The sequence below is a fragment of the Peromyscus eremicus genome, chromosome 2 (genome assembly GCF_949786415.1).
Source record: "Peromyscus eremicus chromosome 2, PerEre_H2_v1, whole genome shotgun sequence".
Taxonomy (NCBI): domain Eukaryota; kingdom Metazoa; phylum Chordata; class Mammalia; order Rodentia; family Cricetidae; genus Peromyscus; species Peromyscus eremicus.
The window spans coordinates 86,923,008-86,940,877 of NC_081417.1; the positions used below are offsets into that span (position 1 = coordinate 86,923,008).

Genomic DNA, 17,870 nt, shown 5'->3' on the forward strand with positions numbered 1-17,870 from the left:
CTGCTCACTCAGACTCCACCTGTCCCACACACTCAAACCCCAACACCTGGCATCTCCAATTCAACCCCATGTGTCTTACTTCCTATCTACCATGGCTCCTCCTAAAAGCCTGGCACATACTGGGGATGCAAGGATGGATGCAGAGTTGTCCTGCCTGCCTGTGGTGAGCTCACCTGCAAGGGGACAATATAGGGTATGGTGATGAGGGGCAGCATGGTGGTGGTGGAGGACTCCAAAGAAGATAAGCACAGTCTAGCCTCAGCCAGAAGGGAAATTAGAGGAGGAGGGAGGGAGGGAGGGAGAGAGCTTTGCCTCTCATTTTCTTTCTGTTTTACTTTGTTGTTGTTTTTCATTTGTTTAAGGCAGTATCTTCTATGTATCGCAGGCTGATCACAAACCCACAATCCTCTTTCCTCCACCCCACTTGGGAGATAAGCCTGTAGATAAGACCACCTTGCCAGACTTCTGGGCTGTATCTGTGGAGCAGGAACTAATTTAAATGGAGGAAGTGACAGGAGTCAGAAAACTTTGTTTGACAGCCTGGGCCACTGTTGCAACCAGTAATCGCTACTTTCTTGTAACGCTACTGTCACCTCCCAAACTTGCACTGTTTCCAAGGGCAACAAGAGACACGTTAAATAATCTCACTTAATCCTTACAAACAACTCTGTTAAGGTGAGTGTTACTACCTCCACAGAGGATATATGACTCTTAAAAGGTGAATGACCCATAAACCAGGGTATTAACTCCAATCTCTGATTCCCTGTGATATTCCTGTGATAGCCTCCATCACAAAGTCAGACTGTTATGTATGAGTTGCAGATAACCCAGAGTAAAGAACAGGAACCAGCTCTCCTCTACTTGGGGTGAACAAAAAGAAAGCTTTCAGAAGATCAGCACAATCTCTATAAAAGAGTGGGTGTAGCCTGTGTAGAAAGGCACTGGTATGAACAGTTACAGAAGGGGAAATGCAATGCCCAGGCAACAGGAACACTTGGTCAGAGCACCTAGCCTAACAGGAATGTAAGTAGGACACACACATCCCAGGGTTAGAAAAGGCTGTGAAATCAAACCTGCAATTCAGACTCTGCCACCTCCTGTGTGACCTAACCTCTAGGAAATGAGGATAATGCATATTTCCTCCTGGGCTGAGAATACAGCAAACACACAATGAAAACCACTGTCTGCATTTCCTCACTGTTTTCTCCATCAGACAGACTATGGAAAGTCTTGAGAAGAATGAGGAAGAGTGTCAAGGCACAGGCTCCATACTGACTGCCTTCTATTCAAGTGGCTAATGCCTAACACCCATACCAAGTTCATTCTCCCAATCATCTTTGCACCCAATCCAGTACTTTGCTCAATTACATCTGAAGAAAACACACTTGTCTTTGGAGACACCATTGATGAGGCTACACTGGGAAACCTGACTCCAACTCCAGCTCCTGATCTACTCTGGGTCCCAGCCTTGTGGAGAATGTGAAAGCTACAGACCCTCACCCCAGAAAAATGCGTACTCCATAGCATCTTGTCGAGTTCATGACCCCTCGTGGGATCGTTGGTTCCCACCTCTGCCCTTAGCAAGCATCAAGAAAGCACACTATTTCCCACCCCTGGTTCTTAGACTCTGCCCACCAAATACTGTGGCAGAAATAGCAAGGATGCACCAAGATTCCAAGTCAGCGTTCTTTATAACAGTCCCCAAATGGACACAATGGCTGAGCTTGGATTTTACATCTTATCTCTTAGTATAAATCTGTTCCCACTACATCTATTTGTATCCTTCTTGGTATCTTAGTTGTTATTTGATTGAAACATCATAGTGACCTTGGAAGTGGGTAGTGATAACTGAGTGTCTTAGTCACTGTTTTATTGCTGTGAAGAGGCACCATGACCAAAGCAGCTCTTACAAAAAGAAAGCATTTATTCAGGATTTGCTTGCAGTTTCAGAGGTTTAGTCCATTATCATCATGGACACAGTGTCCATCCCCTGGGAATCATCAAATAAGGCAAGGGACATTTATACAGAAGGATGTTCTCCATCCACTAAAGCTTAATGTGTGTTATCTGTCACTGAGCAATGGGAGAGGTTGCCAAGGGTCCTGTTGCCATAAAAAAATACACATGTTCTAAAAGGTCCAGGCACAGAAACTCAAGGCTGCCCATGCATGGCTGTGTGAATGATACAATCAGAGAAGTGAGAGGGCCAGGCAAATATCATGACAGCCTGTCCTAATAACTCAGTTAAGAACTAGGCCTTGGTCTGGTCCCTGCTCTTAAAAGTGAGCAGGCAGTTTCTGAGGAAGCCACAAACAAAGGGCAATTAATCACTGTTGCCCCTGGCAATAAGGACTAGAAGAACTGCACTACTAGGCTTGACCCCCACCCTCACCCCCCCTGAAGGTGATACCAAATAACGGCAAAGCCTGGGACTTGTCCAGGCCTACCCCCAAATGGAAAAGCTGTAGCATTAACTAGCCCCTGACTAGCTCTAGCCAATTAGAATGTACTAACATGATTGCCACTTGCTTAAGCCAACCATATCTGAGATGACTTAACTGCCCTAGGAATGTCCCTTAGTTGTGCTTCCTCTCAGGGTAGTCGACTATTCCAGTGCCTGCCTGAATGCTGTCATGCTTTCCACCATGATGATAATGGACTAAACCTCTGAAACTGCAAGCAAATCCTGAATAAATGCTTTCTTTTTGTAAGAGCTGCTTTGGTCATGGTGCCTCTTCACAGCAATAAAACAGTGACTAAGACAGTTATCACTACCCACTTCCAAGGTCACTATGATGTTTCAATCAAATAACAACTAAGATACCAAGAAGGATACAAATAGATGTAGTGGGAACAGATTTATACTAAGAGATAAGATGTAAAATCCAAGCTCAGCCATTCATTCTGCCATGATCACAGCTGAGGTACTTCCTGTCATGGGCCACAGTCACTACACCATAAAACTGGACTCACTCACTCTTCAACTGTGAAAACCAAGAAAAACGAAACAGGAGAGGTGGACAGGGAAGGTCAGTGAGTGACAGGAGCATTGCTGTCTTATAGAGATTGTCAAGGAGAACTTACCCAATAGGATGGCTGAGAAAAAAAGAAGGAAAGAGAGAAGCAATGAGGAAGAAGGCTGTTTGGGCCTAATGGCAGAAATGGGCAGTGTGTGTTGGCTGGGAAGGAGATGAACAAGGCCAAGGAGTGAATTCTGCCAGTGCCCATGCAAGAAGTCACAGAGAGTCTAGGACCAGTGCCTCAACCCACTTACCATGGAGAAACAGCTTTTCCAGTTGCTCAAGCAGCTCAGCACACTGTGTTAGCTGTTCCCGGAAGCCCTCAGCCACACAACTGTCCACATCACTGGCCTGCAGAAGCTCCTCAAATGCCTTGATCATGGTGCTCATGTGTTGACGGTAAATGACACAGATGTCATGGCTATCCTTAATCTGCTGCCTCTGAAGGGAGAGCTCCCTGGCTTGGGACTGAACCAATGAATCGTATCTGATAAAAGAGGGAAGGAAAATGTGTGTGTCATTTTAGAATTGAATTTTTGTGACCTTAACACTAATTGGAAAAATGACAGAGCATAATTTCTAAAAGCCTGGAGCTGTACAAGCATATATACTTTAGAAAAATTGAAACTGTACAAGGTCACTCCTTCTTTGAGTTCAAACAGCCAACAAATGCTTGAACAGAGATTCTCCTGCAATATTTTTAACCTTAGAAAGCCCCCAATTAAAGCATAGATTGGCAAGGACTCAGGAGAACAATTAGTTTCCATACACTCTTCAAAGACACCATTCTGAATTGTAGAAACAAGTGCCCCAAGCGTCAGGGACCCACCAAAAATTCTCACCAAGTACAAACATATGTATAGCAAGGGTAAAAAGACAGGACTCTCAACTTCCAACTGAAAGAGCCAGACTCCTAGCTACCACTTACTGAGTAATGGCAGCCCATCAGCCATGGAAACAAGTTGTCTTATGGTACCTAGGTCTCACAGGCTTCCCACAAATGGATTCATGCAGAAAAGGAAATCATTCTCAAAGGTACTTAGGTGGTAAAGCTTTGCTTTTCAAACATACAGATTGCAAACGTTTACCATCCAATACCACCTCCTTACCACCAGGTACTACCCTTCTCTCTGCAGGCCTAGGAGTGTTAGAGCAAGCAGAGACAAAAACTCAGAGAGGAAAAGTAGCCACAGCAAGCTGATCCAGAGTGGCCTGACAGGCACTTCAGTTCACCATGACCATTGTTAATACCAATAACCTACAAGCAAATCACATGACACCCATCTTAAAGGTGGGGGCCAATTCTGTGGAGGAGGAAGAGTGGGAAAGTATGGGCTTGAACCCTGGCCAGTGGCTCTGACTAGAATACTCACAGGCAAGTCATAGCAATCTCTTTGAGTCTCAGTTTCTCTTTCTACAAAAACAAGTTGAGAGTGCCTCCTGCTTAGTGTGTCTGGGGTTAAATAATCGAGTTCCTCACCTATTGGGGTGATACACACCTGCAATCTCAGAACTCAGGAGGCTGAGGCAGGGAAGATTGTGAGTCTGAGGCCCCCCTGAATTACAGGGTGAAACTTTCAAAACTAAAAACAAACAAACAAAAATCAAACACTTCCTGCCTGGGGGCTGATACAACAGCCCATCAATAAATAAGCTTCTCTCAGTCTTGCTGCTTGGGAAGTCTTGAAAAAAAAAATCACTCTGGCTCTTTAACAATTCAGAAGAGTGTTTGTCTCAAATTAGTAACGAATGAAGGTCAACTTTACAGATGATCCCATTTTGCCATATCTCATGAAGCAAATGTATATATTTATAACCATAAAGCATTATCTTCATGACCTAAGAATTTCTTGCTTTCAACACAGGCTTATTTCTCTAAGATGACCTTAAAGGGTAAAGATATGGAAAACATTTATATTCCTCCCAACCTACCTAGGACATCCATTTTATTTCCACAACATGGCAAAAGCCAATGACACAGTTCAAAAATAAACACTGCAGCTCAGCAAACACACTGCCATTCAGAGTGATTGCTGTGGAGCTTTTACCCTGAGTCCTCAGCCTGAGGAGGGCAGCACCTGCCCTGCCAATCTCAGAGGCTGCACACCTCCTACCTAATGTGCATAGAACAATGCTGTGTGGCCTAGCTTTTCACTCTCACTCTGGCTGCCTGAACCCCAGGTAAATCTTTCCCCAGGGGACACTCTACCTGTCCAAGAAGCAGCATCCCCTCACAGCTCCAGGACTCCTGCCTAGCAACAACCTGGGAGAACTGCAGGCTTAATAGGAAGGAGGCTGGAGCAGGAAGAAATAGGATGTACCTTGATGGGGAGAGGTCTCGGAACTTGTTCTGCAGGTTATGGATTTCACTGAAAAGTTTCAAGTTCAAATCTTGCTCCTTCTGTAGCTCCTGCTCCTGTTCTACCAGCTGCTGCTTGAGGCCCTCTAGCATCCTTCTGTCAGTCATCTCTGGGGTGAGTGGACGGAGGATTTTCATGTGCTTCACATACCGTACTTGGTGCAAACTTGAAAATGTCATCTCGTCTTCATCAATACTGTCCTTAGGCTTGTTCAAGCCATCTGTAGCCCCCTCTGTCCCACACAAAACTGTGATAATGGCCTCATTGCACTGAGAGTGCTTCTGTAACTGGACAATGAAGTTCCGGTAGCCATTCAGCTCAGTTTGCAAGTTGTGGATTTTCTGTTTTAAGTCTTCTGTGTCATTGGGGCTATTGATGTTCTCAGACTGGTCACTCCCAATCACACTGACTTTAACAGAGAGCTGACTCTTGGAATTCAAGTAAGTGACTACAGAGGTTGGGCCTAGTAAGTCTTCAGTGATCTCTTTGCATGCTGGTAATAAGGCAAGGTCATCAGGTGGACACATTTCAGAATCTGAAAATCAAATACTAATTTTTTTCAGTATCTCCTCTGCTGTAATCAACCCCTTATGTTGCCAGAGCCATGGCTGAGTCAACATTAACACAATAGCCACCTGCCTGTAGTGTCTCCCACAGTTCAATTCTGAATCTTAAATATTCAAAAGCCCATGCATTAAAGTTTGGTTTTTACAGCATTGATAGAAGGTTGTGCTGTGTTTAGGAGGTGGGGCCTAGTAGAAGAAAATCGTCACTGAAAAGGATATTAAGACTACTGCCCACACTCTGCTTCCTAGACACTATGAGGTGAACAACTATACTCTACCCCATTCAGCATGATATTCTCCCTCACCACAGGCTCATGAGCCAAAATACTTTCTATTCTTTTAAGCTATTGTCTTAGGAATTTTTGTCATGCTCTAGAAAGCTGACTATCATACCATTTTACTACTTAATCCATCCTCTTTCTCAGATAAATGTTCTGATCTAACCATGATAAACCAGCAACACACTGAAAACCCATCAGTACTCATACTCTGAGACTCCCGTGATCCGGTTAGAGGCATCTTAGGCCCACAGACAGTTCCCACAAAACCATCAGAATCTTCGGCTCACATCGCACTGTTTCACGCTTCCGTGCTTTTGCATGTGCTGGGCCCTGAAGGGCCACTTGTCCTTCCATACTCAGGTCTAATTTTCCTTCTTCTGTGAACTCACCTTTGGGCTATGCACCCCCCTGTGTGCATTTATCTGCCTGCTTGTCTGTCTATGCAGCACATGCATACAGGTGCCTGGGGGTCAGGAGGGCATGTCAGAACTCGTATCAGAGGCAATTGAGAGCTGCCTGGACATAGGTGATGAGACAGGTCCTTTGCAAGAGCAGTAAGTGCTCTTAAACTACCAAGACCATCTTTCTAGGCCTGAAAAATATCATTTATTTCTTTTTTTAAATCAACAGACGTGGTTTTCAACACTGGCTCTGCCACTTTGTTTTGAATAATCTTACTTGAGAAAATTAATGAACCACTCTGAGCCTCCAGAATTTCACTTGTAAAGTACAAAGAATACTCCACAGTGAGAAGAAAGAGCTGAACAACATCAGGAAAAGGCTAGTGTAGTTTTTTGAACACAACAGTAAAGGAACCCAGGAATGCCCCTTGCTTTCCTAGAACCAACCTATCAAAGATGGAAGATATCATCACGGGAGACATCCAAGCAAGAGCTGGCTTAAGGAAAGGCTTTAAGGGGAACGATGTGAGCTGGACCAGATGACCTATGACAGTTCTCTAAAAGACAATCACATCAACATTCTGTGGAGCCACAGGTTCTACAATTTGTTCCTCAGAGTCTCAAGTCCACTCTTGCCTCTGTTTACCATGCCAACATCATCATTTGGTTTTTAGAAAACAGTGGGTATATGTGTTAATGGAAGTATTCTCAATACAGCATTTCTACAGTGCACAATGTGTTATCAAGTAGGGACCATGCCATTCATCTGTTTCTCTGTATCTGGCAAAAGATGAGTGATGGAAAGGGTATGTGGTAAGTTCTTGGAGCTCGGAATGTAAGGGACAGAAAGAACAAGCAAGAGATCACTCAATAAAAATTTTGTTCCAGGGAGTTATCTTCCAAGATGAGAAAATAGATACACATATTCAACCTTAGCTCCGTAAGTCACATGTGTTCCAGGAAGCTATGGATGCAGCCCAACACATCTGAGACCACAATGTCATGCTGCAATGACAAGAGGTTGGGCACCCCTATAAACACAGCATTCTCATTATACTATGGCCTGCATTAGATAGCAAGAAGAAATGTTGTCTCAAAGAACTAAAGATTAGTCACATTGCTTTTTGTTAAGGAATCATGACGCAAAGACAAACGTAACTCCTATACAAATATCACTTTGAGAGAGACTGAATGGCCCTGATATTTGTGTATACAATACTAAGAGTGCCAGGGAGAGTGCGCATGCTCACATTCACACTTAGACTTCCACTTTAAACTCTGCTCCTAACGATGAAACAAGCATAACATTCCCATACTCTCAAGGTAGTATAGAAACTTAATACAGCAAAAACTTGCTAAAATATATACATATATGAAAGTGATTTAAATGAAATTGCCAAATAATGGAGGAGACAGTCCCAACTGTCCAACTCTCTTCACCAAATGAAGCTTTTAGTACTGAGATTGGGTTATATCTAATTGAGCTGTTGGCCAAAGGGGCCCTATAAGAATCTCTAAACAATCCAGGCTGTCGCCAAGACTATATTTTATTATTATCCTTTAGAAACCTGCTTGTTTTCAAATCAGAGACAGAAAGGGAGTGGGAGTGGGGAGGAACTGAGAGGAGTAGAAGGAGGGGAAACCATAATCAGTCCACATTATGTGAAAGAAAAATCTATTTTTAACAAAATGGGAAAAACGGTAAGACACATGCCCTCCCCCCCCCCCCGTTTCCAAAAAAAAAAAAAAAAAAAAAAAAGTCCTCTTGAAAGTCCACAGTCTACAACAATTTGTGATTTAGCAGAGGCAGGGACTTGACTTCCCAGCTCCAAGGCTAATACATAGCAAGTCTCACTGTCACCAGTAAAACAATGTAACTTTGCTATTCTGTCCTCAGCAGCCCTTGATGAAGGTCTAAGCAAACTACTTCCACTGTTTGGTCAGAACCGTATGAATGTTGTTGTGGGAAACGTGTGTGTGTGTGTCTGTGTGTGTCTGTGTGCGTGTGTATGCCTGAACTTGCAAGCTGGTAGGCCTTGGGACTTAGACCATGTATGTGCCAAGACCTGCCGATGGACCTATCACCTCACCTGAGTTGTGTTACTGGAGTGGAAGGCAAGGCTTTAAGAGCTGGAGCTACTCAAAGTAAAAAAGTAGAAACACTGCAAATGTTGTCTTCTGCCACACCACTCCTATGACTGGGGTTTACATAAGTAGTGATAGCTCTAAACCTTCAAGAGTAAGACCAATAGTACCTGTACAACTGAAGCCCTCCATTCCTTCCCCAAGCACCTACCATGGTGTCCTTGAAAAAGGAGCCAAAGCTAAGTTGTACCCATGGCATACAGCCCTGAGATGGCCAGTCACTGAATAAAGAATTGTGCTCAAGTGCTAGGATACTCAAAAACCCTGTTCACAAAAGGTACATCTTGGGTGGGGACTTCAGAATGAAGCTTCAATGAGGCAAGAAGAGAACGGGGAATTCAAGCAGAGGCAGCCACGTGTGCACAGCTCTGGAGACACACTCAGAAACATAAATGCAGCTTAGTGACAAATGGGTACTGAGTGGGAAAGAACGGTCCAGAAACCTCCACTAATCATTAGCTATGAACAAGAACCACATTCCACAACCTCTAAAGACAGCACCACCAACTAGGGACCAAGTGTTTAAACACATGAGCCTGTGAGGGGCATTTCACATTTACACCATGACCCACAGTTGAGCTAACCAGCACTTTGCTGCCTGGCACAGCAGCTTTTTCTTGAAAGCCAAACCACCCCAAAGCACAAGACCATGCAATCAGCACAGCAACCTCTAGCCTGGGGAGAATGCACAGCTGGGGGCCCAGGGGCCACAGCTCAGTCTTTTTCAATAGGCTGGTTATTCCCTGCCATCTTGTCACTGATTTAGACTTCCCAATGACCATAACTTCTTGCAAAGTGAATTCAATCCAGAACAAGAGTGATTTTGTTTTTAGTGAAAGGATAAAAGATCTAAGGTAAAAAGAATAAGCATAAGCACTACCTCATCCTGACTGGACAGGAACGTACATCATTGTTGTACTGTCCTTTGTGTATATTTGTGTGCTGATAACACTTCATAATAAAAGGGAGGGGATACAACTTGCTGGAGTCCTCACTCATCACTGCATCATCCCCACTGACCTACTAGGAAAGCTCACAGTCCTGGTCTCAGCAGCAGGCTCTCCTTGGACCCACTCCTCCTGGATGGACAGAGCACAACTCAACAACAGCCAACACCAAGCTGTACGGTAACAGTCTGCTACACTCCCATGTCCCTGATGTGTGAGGTCTCCTGAGAGATGACACTGTGTCTTCTCATGGTAAACAACCTGAACACGCCCTCTGCCTTGCACAGGAGTCTGAAAATAGACCAGTAAGCCCCACAGACATTCTGCTGTGCCCTGTCTCTACTGCCCCCCTACCAGCTATGAGATCCTCAGTCAGTCATTTTCACAAAACCTCACCTGTCCTTTGTGTTATATGGGAACAATCATGAAGCCCCCAAAGAGGGATCTTCAGGGCCTAGTAAGGACTTTGATGTAAAACGGCCCTGAACAATGCCTAGTACTCAGTAGCTGTTGCATAGTGGCTGAATTCTCACCGATCTCAAAGCTTGTGTATTGGTCACTGTCCACTTCCTTGTCTCTCCAAGCAGAGTGTGTGGTTTCAGGTCCTTCTTGCTTGCCTGGCTTGTCCTGGTAGGCTGCTCTCACAACGGGCTGAGCTACAGACCCTGGCAATGAGAAAGAAAAATAAAACAGCAAACTTGAAATTTAGCCAAGCAACTGAGAAGAACACAAAGATACAACTGGGAGAATAAAAACACTGGGGAGGCAAAATGCAATTTATAAGATAAAATTAATCTATCGAGCTGCCATAACAGGACATAAAAGCATAAATATAGTACAGCTTGTCTGAAATGGTTTAAGTCCAAATTCTCAAAAAAGTATGAGTGAGAAAATGAATTCTATCAACCCATGCTCACTTTTCCAAAGTGAGAGAAGCCCCAGAGGCTTCTGGGTGATAGCCAGAGCAGCACCTGGCTGCTGTAGTCTAGGGCCTCAGCAAGTGTGTAGAGCAGATGGCAAGTCCTAGACAAATGCCAGTCCCTCTGCTGGCTGGGTCACCTCCGCCACAGCACTTTACCTCTAAAGGCCCAACCCACCCTCAACACTGGTCAATGATCTCAGAAGGTAGAGAACTCTATGTGGACTGTCTTTCTCCTACTCCCCAAGCCGGCTGGAGACAAAGCAGGCAGGCAGATAATGTGAACGAACAGGGTGACTAGATGCCTAGATGGATGAAAGGAAGGATTAATGGGAAGTGGGAAAGGAGGGAAGAAGTCTGGTTCTATAGAATGTGACTGACCCTGAAACCTCAAGTAAGTGAACCTAAGAGACAATCTAAAATTAAAAGGAAGCTGCCTCTGGCTGCAGAGCATCACAAAATTCCTATGAAAGAGAGAGAGAGAGAGAGAGTATTATTATGTGTTAGGCCCCATGGAAGAAGAATGAATGCAAGCTTTGGAATCAGTCAGGCTACTTCATATGGAACCCTGGCAATGAGTACCGGAGTAACTGTGTCCAAGTCACTTCCTCTCTTCAACTGCTGCCTGGGCTTAAGATGGAGACAATAATTACTGGAACTGCCTCCAAAGACAGTAGGAAGATTCAATTAGATCATGTATTTAATGTGTATGATGGGTTCAACAATTATCAAGGACTCATTTTATTAGTGCCACAGGAAACCCAGGGCTCCCAGGATTACCTCCAACCCTTACCCACTCTAGAAATGCCCTGATCTTACACAATTTCCTATCCAGTACTTGAATCTTTCATTGGCAAGCTAGAAATAGCCAAGCTTTCTGTGGTAGTTTGAATGTAACTGCCCCCCATAATCTCTTTGGGAGTGGCACTATTAGGAGGTGTGGCTTTGTTTGAGTGGGTATGGCCTTGTTGGAGGAAGTATGTCACTGTGGGGGTGGACTTTGAGGTTTCCTATGCTCAGGATACCACGAAGTGTTCTCAAACCACTTCCAGTTACCTGCAAGATATAGGACTTTCAGCTACTTCACTCGCACCATGTCTGCCTACATGTCACCATGCTCCCCACACCATGATAAGGACTAAACTTCCGAAACTATAAGCGAGCCACCTAATTAAATGTTTTCATTATAAGAGTTGCTGTGGATATGGTGTGTTTTCACAGCAATAGAAACCCCGACTAAGACATTTTCTGAACATTTGTCTTAGACCTTGATCTAAGAAAACCTAGGCTGTCCTGAGGAAAACTGCTTCTCCTGCAGCCTTTGTGGTAGAGGTTCTTATTCCCACATCCCCGTATCATAAGCCTGGAGGTCTATAAGAGCCTGTGCTCTCTGCTGCCACATGCAGACACTCATTCCTCCAGAAATCCCAACTGTGCAGCTCCTACAGTCTGCCTGCTGATTACCCCAATTTCCTCAGTCATCTCGGTCTCCTGGTTCACTGGGTCTCTATAGATTCACTGACAACTTGGAACCTGGTGGCCCTACCCCTTCACACCTCCCAGTTCCACAGAGGTGTCTAACCTTGATCTCTCCAACTTCTGGCCTCCATATTGTCCCTCTGGAAGCCATGCCCATCAGGCCCCTCCCACAGAGGTTTTCTTCTTAAAGGCCTCATTAAACACCAAGGCAGAGACTCAAAGCCTCTTACCATCAATCTTACCATCACTGTTTGACCATGACTCTAATACATCATCTGAGATGCTGAGATGTCACCCTTACTTGGTGTCCCACCTCACCTGCTGCCCCTCCTCAGTCCAACCTCTAACCTCTAGAACTTCTCAGCCTCACCTCTATGGATCTGAGCTATACAACATCAAATATCAGTATATGTGGCTATTCCCTGGTTTCTTTTCAAGCTTATTCTCCTCTTCTAGACTCCAAACTCACCTGTCTCCTACCTGAAGTCTCTACTGGGATGTTTAACAAACCCTTAGCAAGAAATTTAACATCTCCCAAGCTGGTCTCTACTGTGGTCTTTCCTATCCTGTTGCAAGGCAACCCCATTCTTCCAATGGACTGCAAAGGAAACTATCCCTTTAAAACATAAGTTGGCCTATTTCCTTCAAAAAGTGAAATGATACATTTTTACTTTAGGGTCTCTAGCATACCTTTAACTCTACTTCATAATAAATCAGTTACAGATGATATGTGAATGAATGGGGCTGGGTATCAATAAGCTTAAATCACAAAAGCAAGCACCAAGCTTGATTTGCCCACAGACAGTACTTTGTCAACTCCTGTTCTAAAGCTTAAGTCAGATCATGTCACGGTGTGGCTCAAAAGCCTCCAACAGTTTCTATTCTTCTAAAGGGAAATCCTAGAATGGTCTCTGATAGCACATCCACCTAGTCTGCTGACCTCACCTTCCACATCTGCCCCTCTCCCATGCATGCACACCAGCCATGTAACTGGTCTCTCTACTCTATACCTAAGTTCTCAAGTGTAGCAATACCAGGGCCGTTGCCCTTGTTCCTTTCCCCAGGATGATAACTGCTCCTCATCCTTGTCATAGAGCATCCTAACATTCATGAGGATTACTGAACCCTGTTCACTCCTCATTCCACAAGCCCCTCATCCTGCTCTACTTTCTCCGGTGCATTTTCACAGGCATTGTATTATACACTTAGCAGTTTGTCTTCACACACACTCGAGAACAGAAGCTGGAAACAGACCTCATCTGTTTTGTGCTCCTATCACCACAGAGTCTTGAACAGATTGGCACACAGGGTTTAATAAAGGTTCCTATTGTGGATAAAGGTTCACCATGTGACTGTCATTTGCTTACAGCAGGAGATCAAAATCAAGTATCAACATAGACACATTTGTAGGTTCATAAAAATTTTGCAAAGATGTAAATGCTACTTTCATACTGACCTAAAGTGTTCTATGAGGGTTCTCTGTACTCTCCAGATTCTCAGAGGGTTGGCTGTCTTAGTGAAGGCTGGCTGTGAAGAGACACCATGACTATGGCAACTCTTATAAAGGAAATATTTAATTGTGGTGTCTTGATTACAGTTCAGAGGTTTAATCCATTATCAACATGGTAGGAAGCAGGCAGACATGGTGTTGGAGCAGGAGCAGAGAGCCCTTACATCTTGATCCAAAAGCAACAGGGAATGGTTTGAGATACTGGGCAGTATCTTGAGCATAGCAGACTTCAAAGCCTGCCCCCACAGTGACACACTTCCTCCAACAAGGCCATAGCTACTCCATCAAAGCCACGCCTCCTAATAGAGCCACTCCCTTTGGGGGCCATTTCCTTTCTAACTACCAAATTCTACTTCCTGGCCCCCAAAGGCTTGTGGCCATATCATAATACAAAAATGCATTCAGTCCAACTTCAAAAGTCCCCAAAGTCTACCACTGTCTCAACCATATTTAAAAGTCCAAACTTCAAAGTCTCTTCTGGGATTCATGTAATCTCTTAACTGTAATCCCCTGTAAAATCAAAATTAAAAAAGTATATCACATACTTCCAACATATAATGGCATATGATATATGTTACCATTCCAAAAGGTAGGGAAGGGAGCACAGCAAGGAAATTAAGGACCAAAGCAAGACCAAAACCTAGCTGGGCAAACTCCAAACTTTATATCCAACACACTTCTTTCTCCTGGGCTGGTTCCACTCCCTGTTAGCAGCTTTCCCTGGCAGGTATCCCATGGCTCTGGCATCTCCAAAATCTTGGAGTCTCCAAGATAATCCAGGATTCAACATCACAATTTCATGGAAATGGTCTCTCTTGGCCTCCATTCAGGGATACCCATGATATATGCCTCGCCTCAGTGACTCTCCTTAGTCCTTTCTTCTATCTTTAAAGCCAGGGTCATGTGGCTGAAGTTGCCAAGGTCTGCTGCTTACTGGAGCAGGAACATGGCCCCCTTGATCAATTACATCTTCACCAGCTTTCTGTTTTTGATGGTCACTTTCACTGCCAAAGATTGGCTGTTCTGGAACTGAATCTTTGGACCAGGCTGGCCTCAAACTCGGAGATCCACCAGCCTCTGCCTTCCCAGTGCTGGGATTAAAGGTATGCACCACCACAGCTGGCTCCAAGCTTTTCTTTAATTCCTTTTCACAAATTGGAAACTTAGTTGGGTGGGATGCTGCCTTGAGGTCACCACTTCTTTTATCCCATTTCTTTTTTTTTTTTTTTTTTTTTTTTTTTTTTTTGGTTTTTCGAGACAGGGTTTCTCTGTGTAGCTTTGCGCCTTTCCTGGAACTCACTTGGTAGTCCAGGCTGGCCTCGAATTATCCCATTTCTTAATCTGTTTATCTCATTGAACACAGGACATACCTCCATTCCATTTTCTGGTGCTCCTTTTCTCCTCAAATTTTACATTTTGTATTTTTCCTTGCTCAGTTTGTTCATTCTCATTATATATCTTCATTAGAGATAACACTAGTAACCATACAACAGAGTCTATACTGGCCTGTTTTGAAATTTCCTCTGCCAACGGATTTACCCAAAACTCTTCATTTCAGCCTCAGGCAAACTCTTCAGACAAGGACAGAAAGCAGCCATATTTTTCACCAAAATATCACAAGAATGATTTCTAGGCAATATACTAAAACTCTTCTCATCTGAAACCTCTTGAGCCAACCCCTGACAGTTCAAATCACTCTTAGCACCACTATCTTCCATGCTCCTACTAGTAGGGTCATTAAGCAGCACTTAAAGCATTTTACTTCTTTCCTAACCCAAAGTACCAAAGCCCAAATTCCTCCAAACACAAACATGGTCCAGTCTTTCACAGCAATACCCCAGTCCCTGGTACCAACTTCTGTCTTAGTTAGGGTTCCTATTGCTGTGAAGAGACACTATGACCACAGTAACTCTTATAAAGGAAAATATTTAATTGTGGTGGCCTGGTTACAGTTTCAGAGGTCCAGTCCGCGTTGCATGGTGCAACACGGTGGCATGCAGGCAAATATGGTGCTGTAGCTGAGAGTCCTCCATCTTGATAGGAAGGCAACAAGAAGTAGTCTGTCTCACTGGGCATGGCTTGAGCATATAGGAGACCTCAAAGCCCACCTCCAGTGACATGACACACTTCCTCCAACAAAGCCACAGCTCCTAATTTTGGTGGTCCAAAATCTTGAAGTACTACTGTCCTGAACTAGGAGCCACCTAGTTCAGGTGTCTGAGATGTTTCGTCCAAGTCTTTGGATTTTACCTCCTTAGGGATATTTTAACCCATAGGTTCCAGAAGGACCATAAGTAGGGAATTATGGTAAGTGTACAGAAGAGAGAAAGTCAGTAGCATTTGAGGTGAGCCTCAAGTTAGTCAGATAACTCTGCAAAGAAGACCATCACTTAACAAACCATACTGCCACCTGCTAAGTCTCTCACAGGCCTGGGAGCTAGTCCAAAAAATCCAGATTCAAACCAAGGCACCCATACAGGATTTCAAGGGAATGCAACAGAGACCCCTGCCTCCATGACCTAAGAATACTACAAATCTCACGAGTCCAGACTCCAAAACAAAAAGCCAATTGTTTCCCTTCTCATATTTATCCACTGTGCATCTTTCAGGAGTTAAGATTAATCACTGCAGTTCATTAAGCTTATATACAAACTTACCACAATTCTGAACGACAGGAATAGTATTTTAGGCAGTTCTGTGGGCTACTCACCCAGCTCATAGAGAACACATTTTCTTGATGCTTACCATTCAGCAGCACAGGTTTGGGCGTTGCCATCTCCTCCATCATTGCCTCTGCAAGAATTAGCTTGTTATGGAGTTGCTTATTACGTGTTTTACACTCCTTCAGCTCCCCCTGCAGCTCTAGAACCTGGCCCTGGAGCTGAGCCACCACCTCTGGGGAGGCAGGAAGATCATACTTATTTTCCAATAACTCAGGTGTTTTTAATTGGATCAGAAAGCCCATCTTCTCAGCATCCTGGAAACACACATGAACAGTACTGAGTGTGATTAAAACATTCTTTTGTTTCGTGGGCAACATTTTTGCGTTTTTAAAATAAGTTTCAAACTACTTACCTCTAGTCCTATAATAGCATCATCTTTATCCATCCCTAAGAAAGAGCATAGATCTTGGCAGATCCCCACCCCCCTTTGCAGACATATACACACACTGACTGTCAAGGGCCTTTCTTTACACCATTCAGGCCCTGGCCCATGGTCTCTTTGGATAACCCAAACATTATAAATATGGCCATCCCATCTTTAACACAGTTTTCTAGGAAATGTTTTTATTTTTGTTTTTATCTGTTTCCTCATTTCCCACTATTCCTATTGTGAACTCATCTGTCTTATATTTTTGCTAGTCCTCTACTTAAGTGGCTACTGACTGGGTTGCTACCTAGTATATTTTCCAAACTCAGAGCTTCCAATCTGCCTAACTTAAATGAAAGCTTTATAGGCGATCAACTCCTAGATTCCATCATGCCACATCCCCACCAGCAGGTTACTATCACAGCTATTATGCTCATCCACTCACTACGCCATCCAGAAAGCTAAGAGTCTTCATGAAACTTCCTTTATTCTCATCACTCCTGTTCATGGCTCAGCCGACTCCAGTTAAGTACAATTCCTAAGGTGCTTCTTGGTTCTTCTAAGTCTCCTCATTTTTCTCTGGCACCCCTAGTATAGGTTCCTAGCTCTCACCTAGGCAACCTCCTGGGTACTGTAGCATTCACTTTGAGTCTCTCTAATCCACTCCATCCTGCAGCAAAAAGGCAAATTGTCTTTTCCTTGTTGCTTAAAACGTTAACAGTTTCCTGGCAATTATAAGTCAGTCAATGTCCATACCACAGCTTACAAAGTAAAGCATGACCTATAGTCTAAGTCACTGCCCATCCCCACTTTAGCCCACTCTCTGGTCACACTAACCTTCTATAGGTTCCTCAAAATACCGCACTTCTTGCATCTCAGGGCTTTAGCATATCTGTCTAGAACACTCATAATTGCTCACCTCCACTTCCCTACTAAGCAATCATTCATCAGGACAGTTCAAATGTGCCATCCTCAAGAGAACAAGCCCCTGACTTCCAAGTCCAAGCCAAAGCTTCCTGTTATACACTCAGTGTCCCCTGCCATTTTCTCCAGAGGACATCAGCATCATTGTAATGGCTGAGAAAATCCATATTCACTGCCTGTCTTCCACACCTGAATGTAAGGCCCAGGGTTTCAGCCTCTACATATCTT

At 44.0% G+C, this 17,870-nt stretch overlaps 1 protein-coding gene across 1 annotated transcript in view; it reads right to left on the reverse strand.

Annotated features, from left to right (window-relative positions):
* The window catches only part of Cdk5rap2 (CDK5 regulatory subunit associated protein 2), a 188,342-nt gene that overhangs the window by 36,369 nt on the left and 134,103 nt on the right, over nucleotides 1-17,870 (reverse strand). Inside the window, exons 21-24 of the mRNA XM_059255817.1 lie at nucleotides 16,374-16,605; nucleotides 10,254-10,385; nucleotides 5,342-5,915; nucleotides 3,275-3,507 (exon numbers count right to left, since the gene is read on the reverse strand). Coding sequence (XP_059111800.1) covers nucleotides 3,275-3,507; nucleotides 5,342-5,915; nucleotides 10,254-10,385; nucleotides 16,374-16,605 — 1,171 coding nt within the window. The remainder of the gene's footprint in view (nucleotides 1-3,274; nucleotides 3,508-5,341; nucleotides 5,916-10,253; nucleotides 10,386-16,373; nucleotides 16,606-17,870) is intronic.